The 17,849-nt window shown below is 38.5% G+C and overlaps 1 protein-coding gene across 1 annotated transcript in view; it reads left to right on the top strand.

The window, feature by feature from the left end:
- KIAA1549L (KIAA1549 like) overlaps positions 1-17,849 on the top strand; it is an 84,327-nt gene that overhangs the window by 49,819 nt on the left and 16,659 nt on the right. Inside the window, exons 17-20 of the mRNA XM_074885143.1 lie at positions 3,330-3,459; positions 8,797-9,144; positions 15,707-15,804; positions 17,005-17,150. Of these exons, the coding sequence (XP_074741244.1) occupies positions 3,330-3,459; positions 8,797-9,144; positions 15,707-15,804; positions 17,005-17,150 (722 nt within the window). The remainder of the gene's footprint in view (positions 1-3,329; positions 3,460-8,796; positions 9,145-15,706; positions 15,805-17,004; positions 17,151-17,849) is intronic.

The following is a 17,849-nucleotide window of genomic DNA, read 5'->3' as shown; positions in this document are numbered from 1 at the left end:
GTCAGTCATAGATTTTGAAGTTTCTAGGGAAAAGGTCTATTTCACTCTTTTCTGTTTTGTATATATTCCACTAAGTTAAATCACATTAATAAAGCATTTCCAAAATATATCAGAAGATAAAGATGCAGTTGATTACTCAAGATCGCCTTTACAATTTGGATTTGTTTTAAATTGTATTTAAAAGTGATTTACAAAACATTGCTACTAAATAATTTGGCTTGCTCAAGAACAGCGTTTAGCTCTTAGTACCTGTGAGTCTTCTGTGCCATAAAATTGATGTTTTAAAATGTTCCAGTTGTGTCCCCAGAAGGCACTGGCTAACCCATTTGAATGCCAGTTGTTAGCGTTCATACCTCCTTTCTCATTAGTAAAACTTTCTTAAATGAGCTAATTGGCAATCTCAAGGCAATTTTTAAGAGCCTACTGATCATATGCACTATTCTGGGATTTTCTTTAATAGTTTGTAATCAGGTCAAGAATCTGCATGAATTAGATTTGAATCCCTTAGAAAATATATCACAACTGCATCAACCAAGTATTTATGGACCTATTGTAAAACATGTATGAAATTTTAGAGACCTTTAATGTAGGAACATAAAGATTGTCAGATCTGATTAGCCTTAGCATAATCTAGCTCACCATGTTTTCTGGTAATACCGACAGTATAGTCTTGGAAGAAACAATGTAAGGCACTTAAATTTGTTCAGTATTATTTTTATAGGGGAAATTCATTCCAAAACCTCTGCTTGTCTTCTGCTTTGGCAGTGCATTTGGGACTTTCAAACATGTGCATGGAGATTTGTGGTTAAGTCACACAGAAGTTTTTGAAAGTTGCCTTAAATTTAAGTACATGCCTGAGTACTTAGTTTAATCAGAAGTGTGAAACTGATATTTTTTTTTTGGTGATACCTTTTATCCTGTCTGATCATGTAAATGTCTGTCTTTCTGGATTTCTGCAAACCAATTTCTGCTGTTCTGATCTGTCAAGGGAAAAAGTTCTGTTAACCAAATCTGTAATATCTGAAGAATTATTTCTTCTTATCAGTGAATTCATCTGGACTGTGTTGTCTTTTAATTTCACTGGTGGTTCTTGAGATGTTAAACCATGAAGTCTTTGTAATGGGTGAATGGAACAGGCTACTTAACGTGGTTTCCTCTTACGTCACTTTACAGAAATGGTCCTAGGCTTTTCAATATCTCAAATATTGTAGTAGATCTCTTGGTAATCAGTTCAGGCAGTCCCAAACATTTCAAACTCTGGAGACCTTATTTTTACCCCACTTAGTAAATCAAACAGAGCTCACAGCCACAGGTTCACTTATCTTTAATACAAGTATTTTTTGGCCTTCAATCAAATCTTAGCAGAAGTCTCAAGTTACCTGGCAAGCATAGGAGAATGTTGGAAAAAGTCACCCAAGACTTCTCCCTTCAATAGCCCCCTTCCAAATTTCTACTTTCAACTCTTCTCTGATTCCCACAAATTTATCAGTCATGGCTGAAAGGCTGTTGTGCTCTGACTGATGTTTATTGCCTTTGAAACCCTCCCTTGCTGTAGCCTCAAAATCATCCCATCACCGTGTTGAATCCTGTACCACAGCAGCAATACTTTGCTAAGATTTGGTTGAAGGGCAAAAAATGCTTGTCACTTTTGAATTTTTCTGATGTAAAAATGTACCTGGATGAATGCAATACACTAAAGATATTTTTACTTTCTCAAGAATTAACTGAGCAAAATAATGTTGTGGACACACAACATTACAACATCGCTGCCTGGGTAGAACTAGCTACCCAAGACAACCTTGGGAAGACAAGGAGTAAGTGTACGTTTCCAGGCGATTGTCTGTGAGGGTTAGTTGAGAACTGCTGGCTTCAGGTGCCAGAGGAAGGGACAATATGTCCTGGCAGGTATGGATAGCTCTTCATCTGACCTAAGTGCAGACACTGTAGAAGCAGGTTGCCCCAAAATCCGTGTTGTTACACTTTTGCTATATCTCTTACTATTATCTGCTGAGCATAGTGACCGGGCTGGTCCAGTGGGCCCCAGCTCATGTTGGGGATCCATCTGACAGCACAATGCAACTAATCAGGTGTAAATCTTACCTTGCAAAGAGAGACTGAAAGTGTGAATTCAAATGTAATAGTGCAACTTCTCTTACTTCACTATGAACATTGTCAGGTCCCCTGTGCAAAATGAGCAACACACATGTTGGATGACCTGATCTACTTCTAATATTTTGAACGAAATAATTGCATAAAGCAGAAAAATAGCATGACTAGACAAAGGTAACTTTATACCAGGCTCTAACAATTATTGTGTTAATAAATAAAACTGTCATGCCATTATTTGATCTGTTATTGATCTACAGTGGGAGGAGCGCTTCTCTGGGATATGCAAGAAAATGACTAATGGCCAGATACACCATGACAACAACATCTCCTAAACTTTTCTGGTTTAGATGTAGCCTTCTTAAAAGATGCAGCTTGATGAAGCATGAAGTTTCTGTATCACGATTTGGCAACTACTCCTGAAGAGTTTACGTATAGATATGTTCTGTATCTTACAGAGGAATGCTGTGTTTGTTTTTGTACATCCAATAACAAGGGAAGAAATGGTTGTGTTTGAAAGATTACAGTATATTTTGGGTATTGAGTTATATGCTGTCTTTCTATTACATTTGCTTCCCCTTGCTTCTTAGCACAAGAAAGCTCAACACCTCGGGGTGCCTTTGCCCCAGTGCTGCTCACAGCTATGCTGGAAGTGGTTTAATCCCAGGGAGTGCACATCTCTGATAAAGTTGTGCCCAGTTACCAAAGTGGCTATTTAAAAACAGTATCTTGCAAGCAGTTCCCTCCCACTCCTGCCTCTCTTCCTGTTCACTTTGCTGTGAACAGTGTTCGTTTCAGTGGAGCATTATTCTGCTTCTCTCTCTCGTTGCTCAGGATCAGCAACCAAAATCTCTGCTCCCCATCTGAGTGTGTGGGAGGTCCTATTCTTTTTTGATAATAACACCTGTTTACTTTTTATGAATTTGAATCATGTCAGCTGAGGTTAAAAGGGTTCTGAGATCTTGGGACATATTTCATCTGATAAGCTCCCACATATGATGTCCGTGTCTTTTATGTAGCTTTATTTTCTTTAACAGTAAACAAAATTAATGATCTCTTAATAATGTTACTGATTTCTAGCACTTCCATATAGAAAGATTATCCTATAATCAAGTGGCATTTTTATGAACCTCATAATTTTAAAATAAAGGTAAATATTGAAAAGTGCTGCTTGTCATGTTTTTTGTTTTCATTTTACTGTTTTCTTGTTTCATGTTTTCTAGGCAACCGATGAAGAACTCGGTGTATAGAAGCAGGCAGTCTTTGAACAGCCCTAGCCCAGGAGAAACTGAGATGGATCTTCTTGTTACTCGAGAAAGACCTAGGCGTGGAATCCGTAATAGTGGATATGACGTAAGTTTATCAGATACGTGCAGTGAAATTTGTTCAGCAAAGTCTTAACTTACTCCTAAAACCAGGAAACTAATGCTCAGCTACAAGCCAGAGTGCCATTGGGTATTTAACATTACAGTACTTAATGTGCACTCAGCATGCTGAAAAAAGCTCGGGCTACTCAGATCACAGACTCTTTCACATATGTTATAGCTGTACAACATTTTACAGTCTGAAATGCAAACAAAATGTTCACCCTGAAACTCATTATTTGCCAAAGTATTGAATTTTGATAGTTCTTCTAAGCTTGTGACCACTTACTTGATACTGAGTTTTTTTCATTACAATTAAAATCCTCTGTTTGTTCTGTACCTCTGATGCTGCTCTCTTGATTCAGAAGAATGAACAACCAACTTCTGGAAATTTCACTTAAGTCCAGATGGCAGTGTTTTGTGGAAATCCCCTAGGAACAGATATTGTCCTCTTACTACATCAGCACTGGGAGAGTTTCGCGTAGGTAAATGTCAAAACCAGCCAGAGGAGATGCTGGTTTATGGTCCAAGGAACTTATGCAGCCAACACAAGACAACTCATCTGCCTTGTGCAGTCTGAACATACACTGGGTGCAAGTTGACACTGTGTACATCAGAATGAGGATGGATAAAAATAGCCCCCTCACTGGAATAATTTAGAATTTTTTCTATCCTTTGTCACGTGTACAAAATGCTGTAGCTCAGCCATCCCTGAAGATCAGTCCCTAGAAAAGGTCTAAACCATTCTGGAAAATAAGGAAATGGTGGTTATTCATCCTCTAAACTCTGTAGGAGACAAGCATTTTGTGTGGGGCTTAATTGTCAACTCAGCTGCTAGGGATGTGTTTTTAACAAGGTGGAGGAATGTACTAAGGTCAGGGGATGTGTTCAGGGAACTTTAAATCTTTTACAGAATTCTTTGGGGCATGTTGTGGGTGTCAGATTTCTTAAATGATTTCCTGCATTTGGACACTTCCCATCAGATTGCATGAGTCACGTGCCATGTAAGTGGGATGAGTGGTTCACTGCTTTCTGAGGCATTAGAATACATCGCTGTAGCCTGAAAAAAAAAAAAAAAAAAGGTATGACCTGTAGAAATAGGTGTTGCAAAAATATTTTTACACACACCCCCCACCCTTTAAATGTTTCCTTTATTTTTGGAGCTTTGTTACATAAAAACATTACCAAGCCAGCCTTCCTTCAGCATCCTGAAAATCATGTTTCAAGAAACAAGGGATTTTTTTAATATGCTAAGAAAAGCTAGTTTTTTGTAGGTGATATTTTCCTGAAATGAATGTTCAAAACATTCTGGGAGCAGGCATGGCCTCCTGCTATTAGTTCAAAATTAATATGCTATAAAGAGTAATATTTTAAAAATACATTTTAATATATCATTTATACTATATATAAAGTGAATTTTAAAGAAAATTTGCAAAGAACCTTGAAAGTAGATTAACGAGTTTGTGCAGATTCTGAAATGTCCTAAAAGTAATTATAAACGCTGAGAACTGTGCACGTCACACACAAGTTTGCCTTTCTTTTAACGTGGCAGTTGCACAAGCTGTCTGTGGCACAGTCTTTTTTACTGATAAATTTTTAAACTTACTGATAAAATTCCTTTTGCCTGATGTGCTGCAGATTCACTGCAGTGCACCTCTTCTAACTCTGAATGTTTTTCCCATCTGAAAGCAGAAAGATGCCAGGGAAAATAGGACAGGATATTGAAATTTAGTTCCCAAGCCTCAGTGTGGGCTGGTTTTCCTCACTCCTGTTTGAGGTTCCTCAGAGCTGTGCCAAGTGTCTGACAGGCTTGGTCTCCCAGGATACCCATGGGTGAGCACTTGTATCTATATTTACGCACGGAATTCATATGGATTTCACCAGTGGTGCAACTAAACACCTCTGTAAATCTGACCTCTGAAAATGGGTGAAAAAAGGCTGGTTTGTATGCTGAATCTTGTGTCCTTTCTCTTCTATGTACTAACATCTGGTACCATTCTTTGACACCCACTTTGTTGTTCTAAAGCTTCCAGCCTTCTCAGACTCCTGCTAACCTCTTCCTCCCAGTATGCTATTTAGCAGCAAATTCTGCCAAAGAATAGTGAAATTTGTGTTTTTATAAGCAGTTCCAAATAATTAAATTCATGAATCAAATAGCTCATATAATCTCCAAGTCATGAGACGTTTTTCACAGCTTAACAAAATACTTTTTTTCTTTTGAGCTGTTACTAGTATGGCCAGGTTATGTGTTGAGGTTTATCTTCCCAACAATGATAAATATATTTTTTCTTTTTTTAACAAAAGAGACTAAGATCTCCCCGGATTCTTTAAGAAAACCGCTTAAGAACCCCTAGACTTATATGCACAACCAGATCGTGAGAGTTTGATCTGCATGATTTTGCTTTGTCCTTTAAATAGCAGAGGGAAGTAAGAGCTCAGAGATCTGCCATTCCACTCTACTGATTTTTTATTTATGTATTTTTGGTTCCCCTTACATAACAAACTTCTAATATTTCAATTATGGTTTTCTAAAAATATTTCATTCACTATAATGATTTTTTGATGATATTTCTCTGAATCATAGTTCTGTTTCTCAGAGCTAAAAACTGGTCAGGATATGAGGTCAATAGTTACAAGCTGTCCGTATAGAATGAGTAGCTTTTTGCATTATTGTGGAGTGTACATTCTACTGTTTAATGTTCTGAGTATATTATTTGCCTTTATAGCATCTTTTATAAATGGATTATTACTGAACAGTGCCTATCTTTCACTTTTAAATAATCCCAACAGGGTTTACTACATCACCTTCACCTAGGACGTAGATTAAGGAGACTTTATTAACATGTTTATTATTTCCAACATGTTCACAGACAATTGTGAGCAGAGCAAATGCTCTAATGAAAAGAGTCTAAAACCTGCTCATGAGCTTCATGCTAGTGCAGAAAATATCTAGGCTGGTTTTGGTGTAAGAGGAAGAAAATGACCTTACAATACATATCTAAGAGATCAAAATGCAAAAGAATTTACTGGTATAGTTTTATTGATATAGTTAAATTAATGCAATTCCTCAAAAAGCTTACAGACTACTGTTCACGTGAAGAATTTTACTGATATAGTTGCAGCAGCAGAGTTATGCCAAAAGTGTAAAGTCTGTCTCTCAGTACAGGATTTTCTTTTCCTTCTTCGTGTAATTCCAGTTCCTTGTATTATACAGTAACTGTGTATGAACAATATCTGGATTTTTATAAGGGTAATGTTAATGTATAATGGCATCTATTTATGATACGTGTTTCAACTGATAGGAAAGCAAATGACATACATCAGAAAGTGATAAAAAAGTAATGGTCACCAGTCTCCTCCAAAATCTTCCTGTCAACTTTTATATTGATAAATAAGCTGACTTAATGTTGACTGCTAATATGCATCCTTTACTCATACGATATATTTTAGACGTTCTATAGAGGTCTAATGGGTTGTAGTAGAGAACCTGATTTATTTCAGCATTGGGTAGTAATAGGTCTCTTGTGGGACTCCATTCACTGACATTTTTATAGGCATGAGGAAACAGAAGAACTGTGGTTATTAATCATCCAGTTGGGACATTATGATTTCGGAGGCTCTTTGGTTGCACTTATACAAACTATCACTGCATTTTATAGTCAGGCTTCTAAAATTTACCTGATTTTTATTTACTGTAACAACACAAATAACAAGGGAATCAAAATGCAGGAGGAAAATTAAGGGAAACTATTTAGTTGAAGATTTTTCAGTTTAAGGTAACTTTGTGCTGTTACATTGTTCCTCCCCCAGTCTGATGTGTGTACCACTTAGGAAGCCTAAAGTTTGGTTCGAATAATATATCATATAACCGTATAAATTATTGTTAAATTCTAATATGCAAATGATTAATTATTGTCTTAATTTTCATTTTTATTGCTGTATTTTCATTAAGTACAAAATATAGCTATACTTACAACAGCTAAGAGAGAAAACAAGTTAACATCTTTTGTTTAAATATATTGTCAGTTTTTAGGCTAACCACGTAACTCTCCTCTGAATGGCTGATAACAAAAGAAGAAAGTCGGTTTGATATTTTCCTCTGCAAATGAAGAAATATGTACTATCATTGTCCTACAGTATATATATGATCACAAACAGCTTGCAAAAGGTTGGGGGCACAGTTGCTTATCTAGTCAGATATAGAAACTCACTATTACATGGGAAAAAAACTATGCCACTCTAGGAGCTACAGAGCACTCAAATTATCAGGATAGTGCTGGAGTTTTTAGTAAGAACATCCTGTTGTGTTATTTGTGGCTATTTTAAATGCTAAGACAATTCTAACCACATGCTATATATAGGAGGAGGTACACATGCTATTCTTCATTCCAGTTATCTTAGCATCTTAAGTACATTTTACTGATATTTAAAGAATTAGAAGGAATTGGTTGCTTTTTCAGGTTGCCTGTTTAAAATGTATTTTTAAAAACTATAGGTTGTAAAACTAATCTTACAGAATATAGATGAAGTTATATGTCAAGTTCTTACAATATAATGACTTTTTCTGTCTTGGAGTTACAGGCAAAAAAAAAATCAGTGGGGTGATTTCTGTTTGCACTTATCTGTACAGAAGGAATTACTCTAGGAGTAACCCTTCAAGTTAAGCTGCCAGAGTACTATCTCCTCGTTAGAGTACATGCTTCAGTCACTGTCCCCACATTGGTTTTGGCTAAATTTCTGTGTAACTGCTGTTCGGTGACTAGGTAAGATGACTGAGCTGGGTCAAGATATTTTCTGTGAGGGACAGGACCTAATTTGTGGCATCATTGTTAGTGGTCCTCACTGGGTTAGAAAGTTCAGGCAAACTCCTAAACTTTAATTCTTCTGAAATCTTAACATGTGAGAATGGACAAAAGAATTTCAATCTCCGTAGCTGTAACAAGAGGTCCCTTTGTAAGGGGTCCTTCATAGTGATTGGTACTACTTAGGGAGCCATACTCCTCCTGGCACAGTTGTACTCCCATTGATACTAACAACTAAGAAAAGAATTTAAACATTACTTCTAATTGTTTTAGTGAATCATTGACAATTTAATCTGCTGCAGAGTGTCCCTCCTAGTTTTTGCAGCAAACAATGTAGGATATAAAAGGCTATTATACTCGCCTGCATCATATCACTCCTTTCCAATATTTGTCGTGTGTCTATATTGTCACAATTCCTGACTTTGTATATGTTACATCTGTGTTTGAGAATATTTGTGCTGCTTCACACAAAACACTGTCTTGTAAAGCTTTTTACGTATACATGCTTTTATTCCATCCAACAGACTGAGCCTGAAATTATAGAAGAAACAAATGTTGACCGTGTCAACGAGCCTCGGAGTTACACCAGGTCCCGTCAGGCCAAAGGCCACTCGGAGACCTCAACTTTAAGTTCTCAGCCCTCCATTGATGAGGTTCGACAGCAGATGCATATGCTCTTGGAAGAGGCTTTCAGCCTGGCCTCTGCGGGCCACGGAGGACAGAGCAGGCAGGAGGCGTACAGCTCAGCACCGCACTTGCCCTACTCGGAGGTTGTGACCAGTGCTCCTGGTACCATGACCCGACCTAGAGGGGGGGTACAGTGGGTACCCACATACAGGCCAGAAATGTATCAGTACAGTTTACCAAGACCAGTAAGTGAAACTTCTCTTTAGTATACTGTAATATCATAAAGATATTTCTACTATGAGCCAGATTTTTTTTTAAAGTAGTAGCCCCATTTACATGCTTGCAACCAGATGTAAAGCCATGCTTACCATAAATAAGTATGGGTAGTGGGGTGTATGTATGTATGCTTACCCATACCCGTCTCTTGCAGGAAGACTCAGTATCTATTTTAGGAACAAGGTCGTCTTGTCTAAATTGTGCTTCAAAGAGTAGGCTGCGCTAAGCTCCAGGCTGTTCAACAGGTCAAGAACGTGTTTGCATGTCTCCCCCTATTTACTGAATGCATACTAGGAAGCGGTCTGGTTTTGTAGAACAGCTTTGTAGGCATCTGGGTATGAAACATTCAACACTTCTGTGTGAGGTCTGTCACTGAAGAGCATCATCACAAGCGAGTGAACCAAGTGTAATAATCAGACCTGAAATGTGGGATGTTATTGACAATCTTGCAGTTATAGCTGTTACTTGGGACTCTAGAGATGATTTAATGCCATGAGTTTCTTGGTTGACTTTATGTAAGTCACTCTTTATCCTTCATTTTCTAGCCTCAAATTGTGGCTAAAATGTCCTTATCTCACAGAAGTAATAAATGAATTAAGACCTTAAATCCGTGGGTGGAAATTGTGGATGGAATTTTGTAGGTATCTAGGCAGACGTTGAAGCAGCACTGTGCACACCCTTGGCATGTGAAACTGCCCCTCAATTCCTGCATACGGTGTTGTGAAACTCAACAATATATTTTCCTTCTTAGGTACAAATCTAAACCAGAGATGACTGGTTTCAGATAAGAAATATCCTATCTATCAATATCAGTGTGAAATGTTAATTTTAAGACTTTTTTGGTTGGAAATTAGTATTTTTTGGAAAGAATGCATTTCAGATTGAGTCCCCTACTTTGGCTAGAATAAGAGGATAATGCAAAAATGTCCTCAGTTAAAATTAACTGTTACTATGGCTTCTTTCCATGACAATAAAAAAAATACGTTAAGGGATGCTGCATCTGAACTATTCTGAACATATTTGAAAGCCAGTGGCACTGCCTGCAAAGGTTCAGGCTGGCGCTATTTAAATCATGCTAAAGGTTATTTCTGGCACTTTGAAATTGGTCCAATGAACTTCATACATCCTATAACCATATTTTATGGTTAGAATTCGATTACAAGCTTAAGAGACAGCTAATAGGTAGTCAGATTCCTTTAACACTTCAGAGTCTTCCTAAAATGAAATTAAAAATATTATATGGTGACAGGTTTAAAAAAAAACATAACAGCCATATTTTTTTGGTGAATGCTTCACTATTTTCTGTCTAAGACTTATTACTCTTCTAAATCATCTGCATGTTTAGGACCTTTAAGCATTTGCTTATCTTTCTGGCATTTTGCAGATAGCGTTAAAAAGTTCCCTGAAGATAGCTGATTGCCACAGATTAGGATAGGCACAGGCTGCTGGACTGATAAGGGCTGTTAATTCAGTTTTCTGTGTATCAGTTTCACAAATATGAGCTGTACTTTAACCACACCATTTACTGGTTTGTTCTCAAATGGGAATGGAGGATTGGAATTGAAAATATCCATCTGAGATATGTGTGGGAAGTGAGCTGTGGGTAGGAAAAACATGGAAGAATTACTGCTCTCAGCAACTTAGCAGCTGTTTGTCTGCCCAGGATACCTCTGCTCAGCAGCTCTCCAGGAGATGCTGTGATGGAGAGCACTCGAGAGTGGGTTGGCTGACATGTAGAGAAGGTGTCCAGGGTCGGTGAGCTGAGGGGTGAGTGAGCAGCCTCCAGCAGCTTTGGGAATGAGCAGTACCTGAACACTGGGGTGTTTGTTATACAGGGGAGGATGTTACCTCTGCAAACCAAGATTTTTTTTTTTTATTTTTGCCCTTTCTTAAAATTCAGTTTTTAGTGGCAATTAAAAGTCAACATTAACAATGCTATTATAATTTGAAATCTGGGTTCAGGAGCACTTTGCCTGCTTAGATGGAACAAACGCAGACATTGGCTTTACTGCTGGGCCTTTAGATACAAGGCAAATATAAAAGTCTTCAGTCCGTCACTCTTTTCTGAGATCTGGCTCTTCATGGTCCAGTTACTAGACTAAACTTTTTTCAAGATCGCACAAACTTTTCAGTTTGTGGGAGTGCACCTTTAGGTTTTATGAAACCTAATGCAAAGGTATTTCATAGGTGATACAAGTGCTGCATAAGATATCTAGCATAAACATGCTCTACCTTTATAAAGCACAAATGGTAAACAGATTGAGGCAAAACAGCAAAAATTTGCATGCAAATCTCCATCTGAGTGTTTGCTTCTGTTCCTAAGTATTTGTGGCATATGCTTTCAGGGGACCAGAACCACTCTTCAGGTCTATGTTTCTTCAGGTCTCCTCCAAGTTATGGATCTTTAATTTTTTGCAGTCAACTTCGTGGTTAGTCCCACCATCAAACAGCTGTGTATCTCTCCAGAGTGTGCGTGCATCTTCTTTTTCCTTTTCCTTTTTCTTTTCCCTTTTGAGGCCTTTTCTGGTTTTTTTTACATGCTACCATTAATACCTAAATTATCTATAGCTTTTATAAGGGAATGCCTGTTTGCCAAACTGCCCGTGGGTAACCTGTGATAACAGGATTCCTTCATATGGGGCTAGTGCCTTCTCCCGGCAGAGGAAAACTAGTAAAATGCAAACTCTTAGTGTTGCTCTGGAGCCTCCAAAAATGGGATGAGAAACACTTGGCAGGGTTCTTGTCATCCAACTGGTATACTATGACTGGAGGATGGAGTCAGAGTTGAGTGTATAACACAAGCCTGACCGCCAGCGTTGTGCCTTGGCAGATCACGTTACTGCTTTGGAAATTTGTGCTGCTCAGTCAAGCAGAGAGTTATGGTCAGGGAAAAAACCCAAAACTCTTTATTACAAGGCTGGACCGGTTCCCATCTCTCCTTTTGAGTGCTCTGGAAAGGGGAGTGAGAGTAACAGAGCTCTGGGTCCCAAGGTGGGACCTAGCACCATAAAACAGGCACTGATGGATAGACTTGCAGGCTGAGTGCCTGGTAATGTATCCAAGTCCTCAGAGCTTCTCTTCATTCAACAGAGGTAAAGTGAGAGTATTTTAACAAAGTTCAGCGTCTTTAGTAACATGTATTAAACTAAGTATGAAACAGGACAGCTAGCGAAGCAAAACGAAATCTAGCTGAAATCAGTGAGTTTGCATTATTCCTGGATTGCAATTTAATAATCAAATTAGTTAAATCATTCAATGAGTAAACACAGACACTGCCCTTTTAATTCCTATGGTGAGATGTAAGGAGATGGTTCTTTCTGTAAACAGAAGGCAACACTGAATAATTTAACCCAAGACAAATCTAAGTTGGAGGTGATAAAAATATTTTAATACTGCAGCCAGGGAAATGTAGCCTTAAAGCCAAGTTCAAAGTTTTTCTTTTAGACTGTAGTTACTGTGTGCTGATTTAACTTTTCTTTCCTGCATCCTGACAGGCGGTACCTTAGACTTTTGTGGAAGGGTTGTAGAAGACACTGGTGCAGGTATCTGCTGGTGGCTGGACTTTATCTTTCAGAGGGTTGTGCTGTATGTCCCCTGGGCCTAAGAGCTGAAGTTTCTCTGGAAAACTGCAATTAGTACTTTTTAAAATTCTTCACCGGTTTGCTTTTTAAGTTGTCAGTGTTTTAGCCACAGCAGACTCCTTCACTGGCATTTCTTCCTGAAAGGGTGGCGTGGGTTCTGCAGTCTGGTAGCTGCGCAGTCTGTCCTGAATCTCAGATTTGATTACTTCTGCCAGTGATTGTGATAGCCTTTGTATTATACAAGTCCTCATTTTTCAACAAATTACAGTTTGGGATTCATGCAGAATGTTTTTCTTTTTAAGTTGTTTTGTTGGTTTTTGGTTTTTTGGTGAACAACAGGAGTGATGCAACTTTTCTTTTAAAGGATAAACGAATTTTGAAAATTAGGCAATTTTTCTGTTAAATCAGCTGATGTTTGTTTTGTTCTTTTCTGATTGGAGTTACAACAGCGCACGAATTTCAGTGAAGTGACTATTTCTACAATCATGCCAGTTAGCCTAGAACCTAAGGGCTTATCTAAATCTATAACAGACAGGCCTCTATAGTAAAACTTTGGTTTAATTTAGCCTCTGAACACTTTTTTTTCCATTCATGTGTTGCATGCAGGCAAACACTGATGCCCCGTCCCATTGGAGAAATTCTAGAAGTTTTATTGGCATTCCCTCTTGTAATCATTTTGTTGTCTGTGGAAGCTCAGCACAGAGAAGACTGACTGCCATCCCCCAGAACGGACTGTTCCTTGGCATGGTTTAGCAGATCTTCTAACAGGATTTTTCACCTTAACAGGATTCCCTCTGCATAGCCATTAGCAAAATATTGCCACTCAGTCAAAATTGGTCATCTCTTATGTAAGCAGCAAAATAAATGCTTTGATTTTCTACTTTTTTCCCCAAAACTTTTCAGTACCAGTCACAGCACATTTATGACCTGTTCTTTGAGATCCCTTAAAATGCCTCCTTCGACACCCATATTCCAAAGTATATCCACTAACACACAAGAGAAACCCCAAATGTACCTCTGTGTCTTTGTCTACCCTGTTATACTCTAACAGTATCTGGAGTCACCGACCACTCTGAAACATTAGCTTGTGTGCTGTTCCTTTAAAATACAGCAAAAAAAAAAAAAATAATTTCATACTTGGTAGAAATGCATGCTGAGAGCAAGATGTGGGGTGAAAGGCTTGTGGAGCCAGGAGGGAAGTGTTCAGTTCAGCCTGTGAGAGCACTGCCAGCTTTTCAGATGCAGAAGAGGCATTGCGGACCATTTCAAGTCCAGTGCTATTAGGAGAAATCTAATTGAGGTTTTCTTTGATGCAAATAGGATTTGTTTTTTCTATGCAGTTCTTTCATTAAAATCAGTATTTCCAACCCCTGGCTTAGAAATGTACTGTTGCTTTTTTAGATTCCCCCCCCCCCCCCCCCCTAAATATAGAAATACTTTAAATACCATTGTAGCATGGTGAAAGTAAATATTAGGAAATTTTGTAGGTGGCATGAAAGGAAAAATAATTTTCACAGACATGCCTTTGAGGGACTCTACCCTGCTTTAAAAGAGGTGGCAGTGAGAGGCGGGAGAAAGATGCTTGGTCTGTATTGCTTTTCCCTCAGAGACACCAACATCAAAAGTCAGTATTTGATGCTACCTTTCCTCTGTGTTAACCCTGTTTTGCAGCTATTTGAGAAAGAAGGTATCGGAACACTGTCTAAATGTGTAACTTTTAAATATGATTACTGAAAGATAGTGGGTTTTGATATTTAGTGTGGGATTTATATTGCCAAATTCAAACCTAAATGTAGGTGTTAAGTCTGACCTAATCATGTAAATTCTGTAGGCTCTTTCCACAGGCAGGAGAGAGTGACTCATCCCATGGTAATGTTTTTTTAGCTTTCTCTGCTGTTTGTGGTGGGAGCTTCTCTGGTTAAACCAAATACCTCTTGTTTAGAGGGCCAAAGTCCCACCACTGGACTTTGGCCTCTAGTTTTTGTCAAAATGCCCATGTCTTGATACTGGGCAGCCTCCTTGTAATATGTTGCTTTCTATTGCTCTGATCTTATCTTTAATCCTCTGCACTGCTCTGAAGCAGTCAATAAAAGCATAATTACCACCACCCCCCTGAAAACACAATGTGTTGAGGTGTCAACAAAGTGCTAGAGAGAGACCACCTCTCTGTCTTCAAGTATGTTTGGCAAAATTATGACCTCTAATCTACAGCCGTACAAAGAATTCAGAAGAGACGTTTGGTCCTACATGTCATTCTTGGGTGCCATGGTTTTCATGGACATGATTACTCATTCTTCACATGTATTAGTGATGAAATCTAGAATTACTATGGGCTAGATGCTTAATTTTGTGACTTAGTGGGTTGGTCCTGTGTTCCCCTGAATTACTCTGCTTTTTCAGAACTGTTTGAGACCTCTGTTATTGCTTTAGAAAGTTACAGAGCTTGGGGTTTTTATGAAGAATTTTCTTTTCATCTCTTCAAGGCTGAAAGGAAGAGGTTGAAATATGCATTGCTTAAAGGCAGCTCCACTTCATAGATGCTGCTCTGATGATGCTTTCTGAATTTTTAAAATATTTTGTTTCTGGAGGAAGTGAAAATACTGAGATCTTTTTCCTGTGGGTCCAAAGCAGCTGTTGAGTCTCACATAATCGTAACAGCTTTGCTTTACCAGCAAGGTTACAAATGTCACAGAGACAGTGTTTGATACATTTTATTTTAATTAGACTTCATCTTGGCTCTGAACTCATTTGTTCATGTTTTCTTCCACATCCTAAAATCACCCAAGTACTGTAAATTCTCAAATAAAATGCAATTACTATTGATGCCACAAAAAGTTAACTTCCTGTTGGCCATCACACGAAGCAGGTATTTAATTTCTGACTTTCTTTTGTTCTTTTTAATTTGATATCTGCTGATGTTTCAGAAAATATTTATTTTTCTCCTTTACAGGCTTACAGATTTTCTCAGCTTCCTGAGATGGTAATGGGTTCTCCTCCTCCTCCTGTCCCTCCCAGAACAGGTCCTGTGGCTGTTGCCTCTCTCAGGAGGTATTTATCTGTTGTTTTATTTTAGGTATGATCTCTAAAAACCACTGTTGTAATAAGAACTGGGGCAAATCCTGAAGGGGCGTTTACAAGCCACTTATAAGGCACTAAAAGACACATTTGCGAAATTAGAAACATGTTGTTTTTGTTTCATTTTAACATGAAGAAGAAAGGAATAGCAATGAATTTTCTATTAGCTAATCGGTTTCAATAAAATTAAGAAATCCAGGCTCCAATTTCTTTTAAAACATGCTTTGCTTCAACTCGCATAATGGCGTATTGTATTGCAGATGTGTGGTAGATAATTCACACTGTCATTCTCCCTGCTCTTTTCTATTGTAAGGACTTGCAACAGGATATGGATGAATTGTAAGATGTTTCTCAGTACTCTGGGTCCAGGGATTTCTGCCTAGCTTTTCTGATATACCTGCATTTCTGAAGCCAAATATGTGCAAAAAAAGCCTGATTGCCTTAGCTCTGTGCACACGTTTTGTCTCTTTCTCACAGTAAGGCACTCTATAAAATGCATTTCAAGGAATTTTTACAATTCTGTGGTGGATGAACTCCTTTAGCCTTCAGTGCTGTGCTGTTAGGTACTGCCTGGTGCCAACTGCAATTTGAGGCACTGCAGACCTGCTGAGAGTTGCTGTGGAGCACTGAGGCCAAAGGAAGCTTCGGAGTGACTGCTAATGATATCGTAACTGCATCCAAATATTCAGGATATGGACACTGTCTGTTGATATTTTCTTGTTCATCCATTACATTGCTCTAAAGCAACTGGGCCACACCATTTCAAAAGATGTTGGTACTTCCTAAGGGCAGTTAACGTCACTTACCATAGTAGTCTCCTACTGTATGATACCAAGTCATATATACTGTAGAAATATGGTATTGTCTACAGTTTTGTGTTGATGAACTATGGTAAAGATCTGGGTTTTGTGTTTCACGTCACAGGCATTTGTTTGAAGCAGCAAGCAAAGACTCTATGCAATGGTAATAACATGCTTTGTCAAAGTAGCGACCAGTTGTTCTCAGACCTCCAGACTTACTGTTTTCCAGTTCTCCAAAATTCTGTCATGCCAGAGCAAAATTAGGTAGCTTGTTCCTAGCTGGCTGTAGCTGATAGGCATGTATGTAGGTGTGAATCTCATCTGTCAGTCAGAATGACAAAAGTTTCTATTTTATTTCTTTCTTAATGCACAGGTCTACATCAGATATTGGCAGCAAAGTGAGAATACCTGAGTCCAGTGGGGCAGATCAGGCCCAGCATCATGATCAGGCATCTTTTGCACCTGGTTCAAGAGCTCCCATGTCTGTTGGTCCACTTGATCAATCAGCTTTTCACTCAGGTGAAAAAATAGTGCAGACCCAACTTACACCTTTGAGAGCCTCACAATTTATTTTGAATATAAGTGAATGTATGGGATATAGCAAATAGAGATGATTATTTGGAGAAAGATTGTATTAGGTGTTTTTTTTTCTGGTACAACTAAAGGACACCTACAAAGGATTGCTCCTTTGTAAATGCAGCATCAGCTGCATTGTAAACTACTACTCATCCTGCAGAAGTACCAGGAAATGGTCATTTCTGAAGGTAAGATCCAGCAGTAATGTACCTGATCTTTGTTGAAGTATGGCATTCTGCTGGCTTATTGATAAGGACTCTGAATTATTAAAGCCCGTCAAAACAGTTCATCTGTACCACAAAACCCAGTGGAATTTTTATGGCTGGTACAGAGGGTGTTGGCTAGCAAAAGCAGAAGTTGCAGTATTGGGACTGTTGTGTGACTCGCACGTTGTGTTGCACCGTGTGCAGAAACAAAGTGTGAGAGATGGGTAGCAGGGTTCCGAGGGGCATGGAGAAATGGGGTGGATCCTTCCATAATTTTATCAGTCAAGAACATCAGGTCAAGTGCTTGGAAACAGAGTATGTACAATGGAGCTGTAAGTAGTACTGCAGAAGGAGGCTTAATGGCATTCAGCTCTGCTTGGTTTGTAAGGAAAAGGAGAAAAAACTAGTGCACATGAAGAACAGTGTGTGCGAGACA

This window comes from Strix uralensis, chromosome 15 (genome assembly GCF_047716275.1).
Source record: "Strix uralensis isolate ZFMK-TIS-50842 chromosome 15, bStrUra1, whole genome shotgun sequence".
Classification (NCBI taxonomy): Eukaryota; Metazoa; Chordata; class Aves; order Strigiformes; family Strigidae; genus Strix; species Strix uralensis.
The sequence above is the reverse complement of the archived record's forward strand: the minus strand, read 5'-3'. Positions and strand labels throughout refer to the sequence as shown.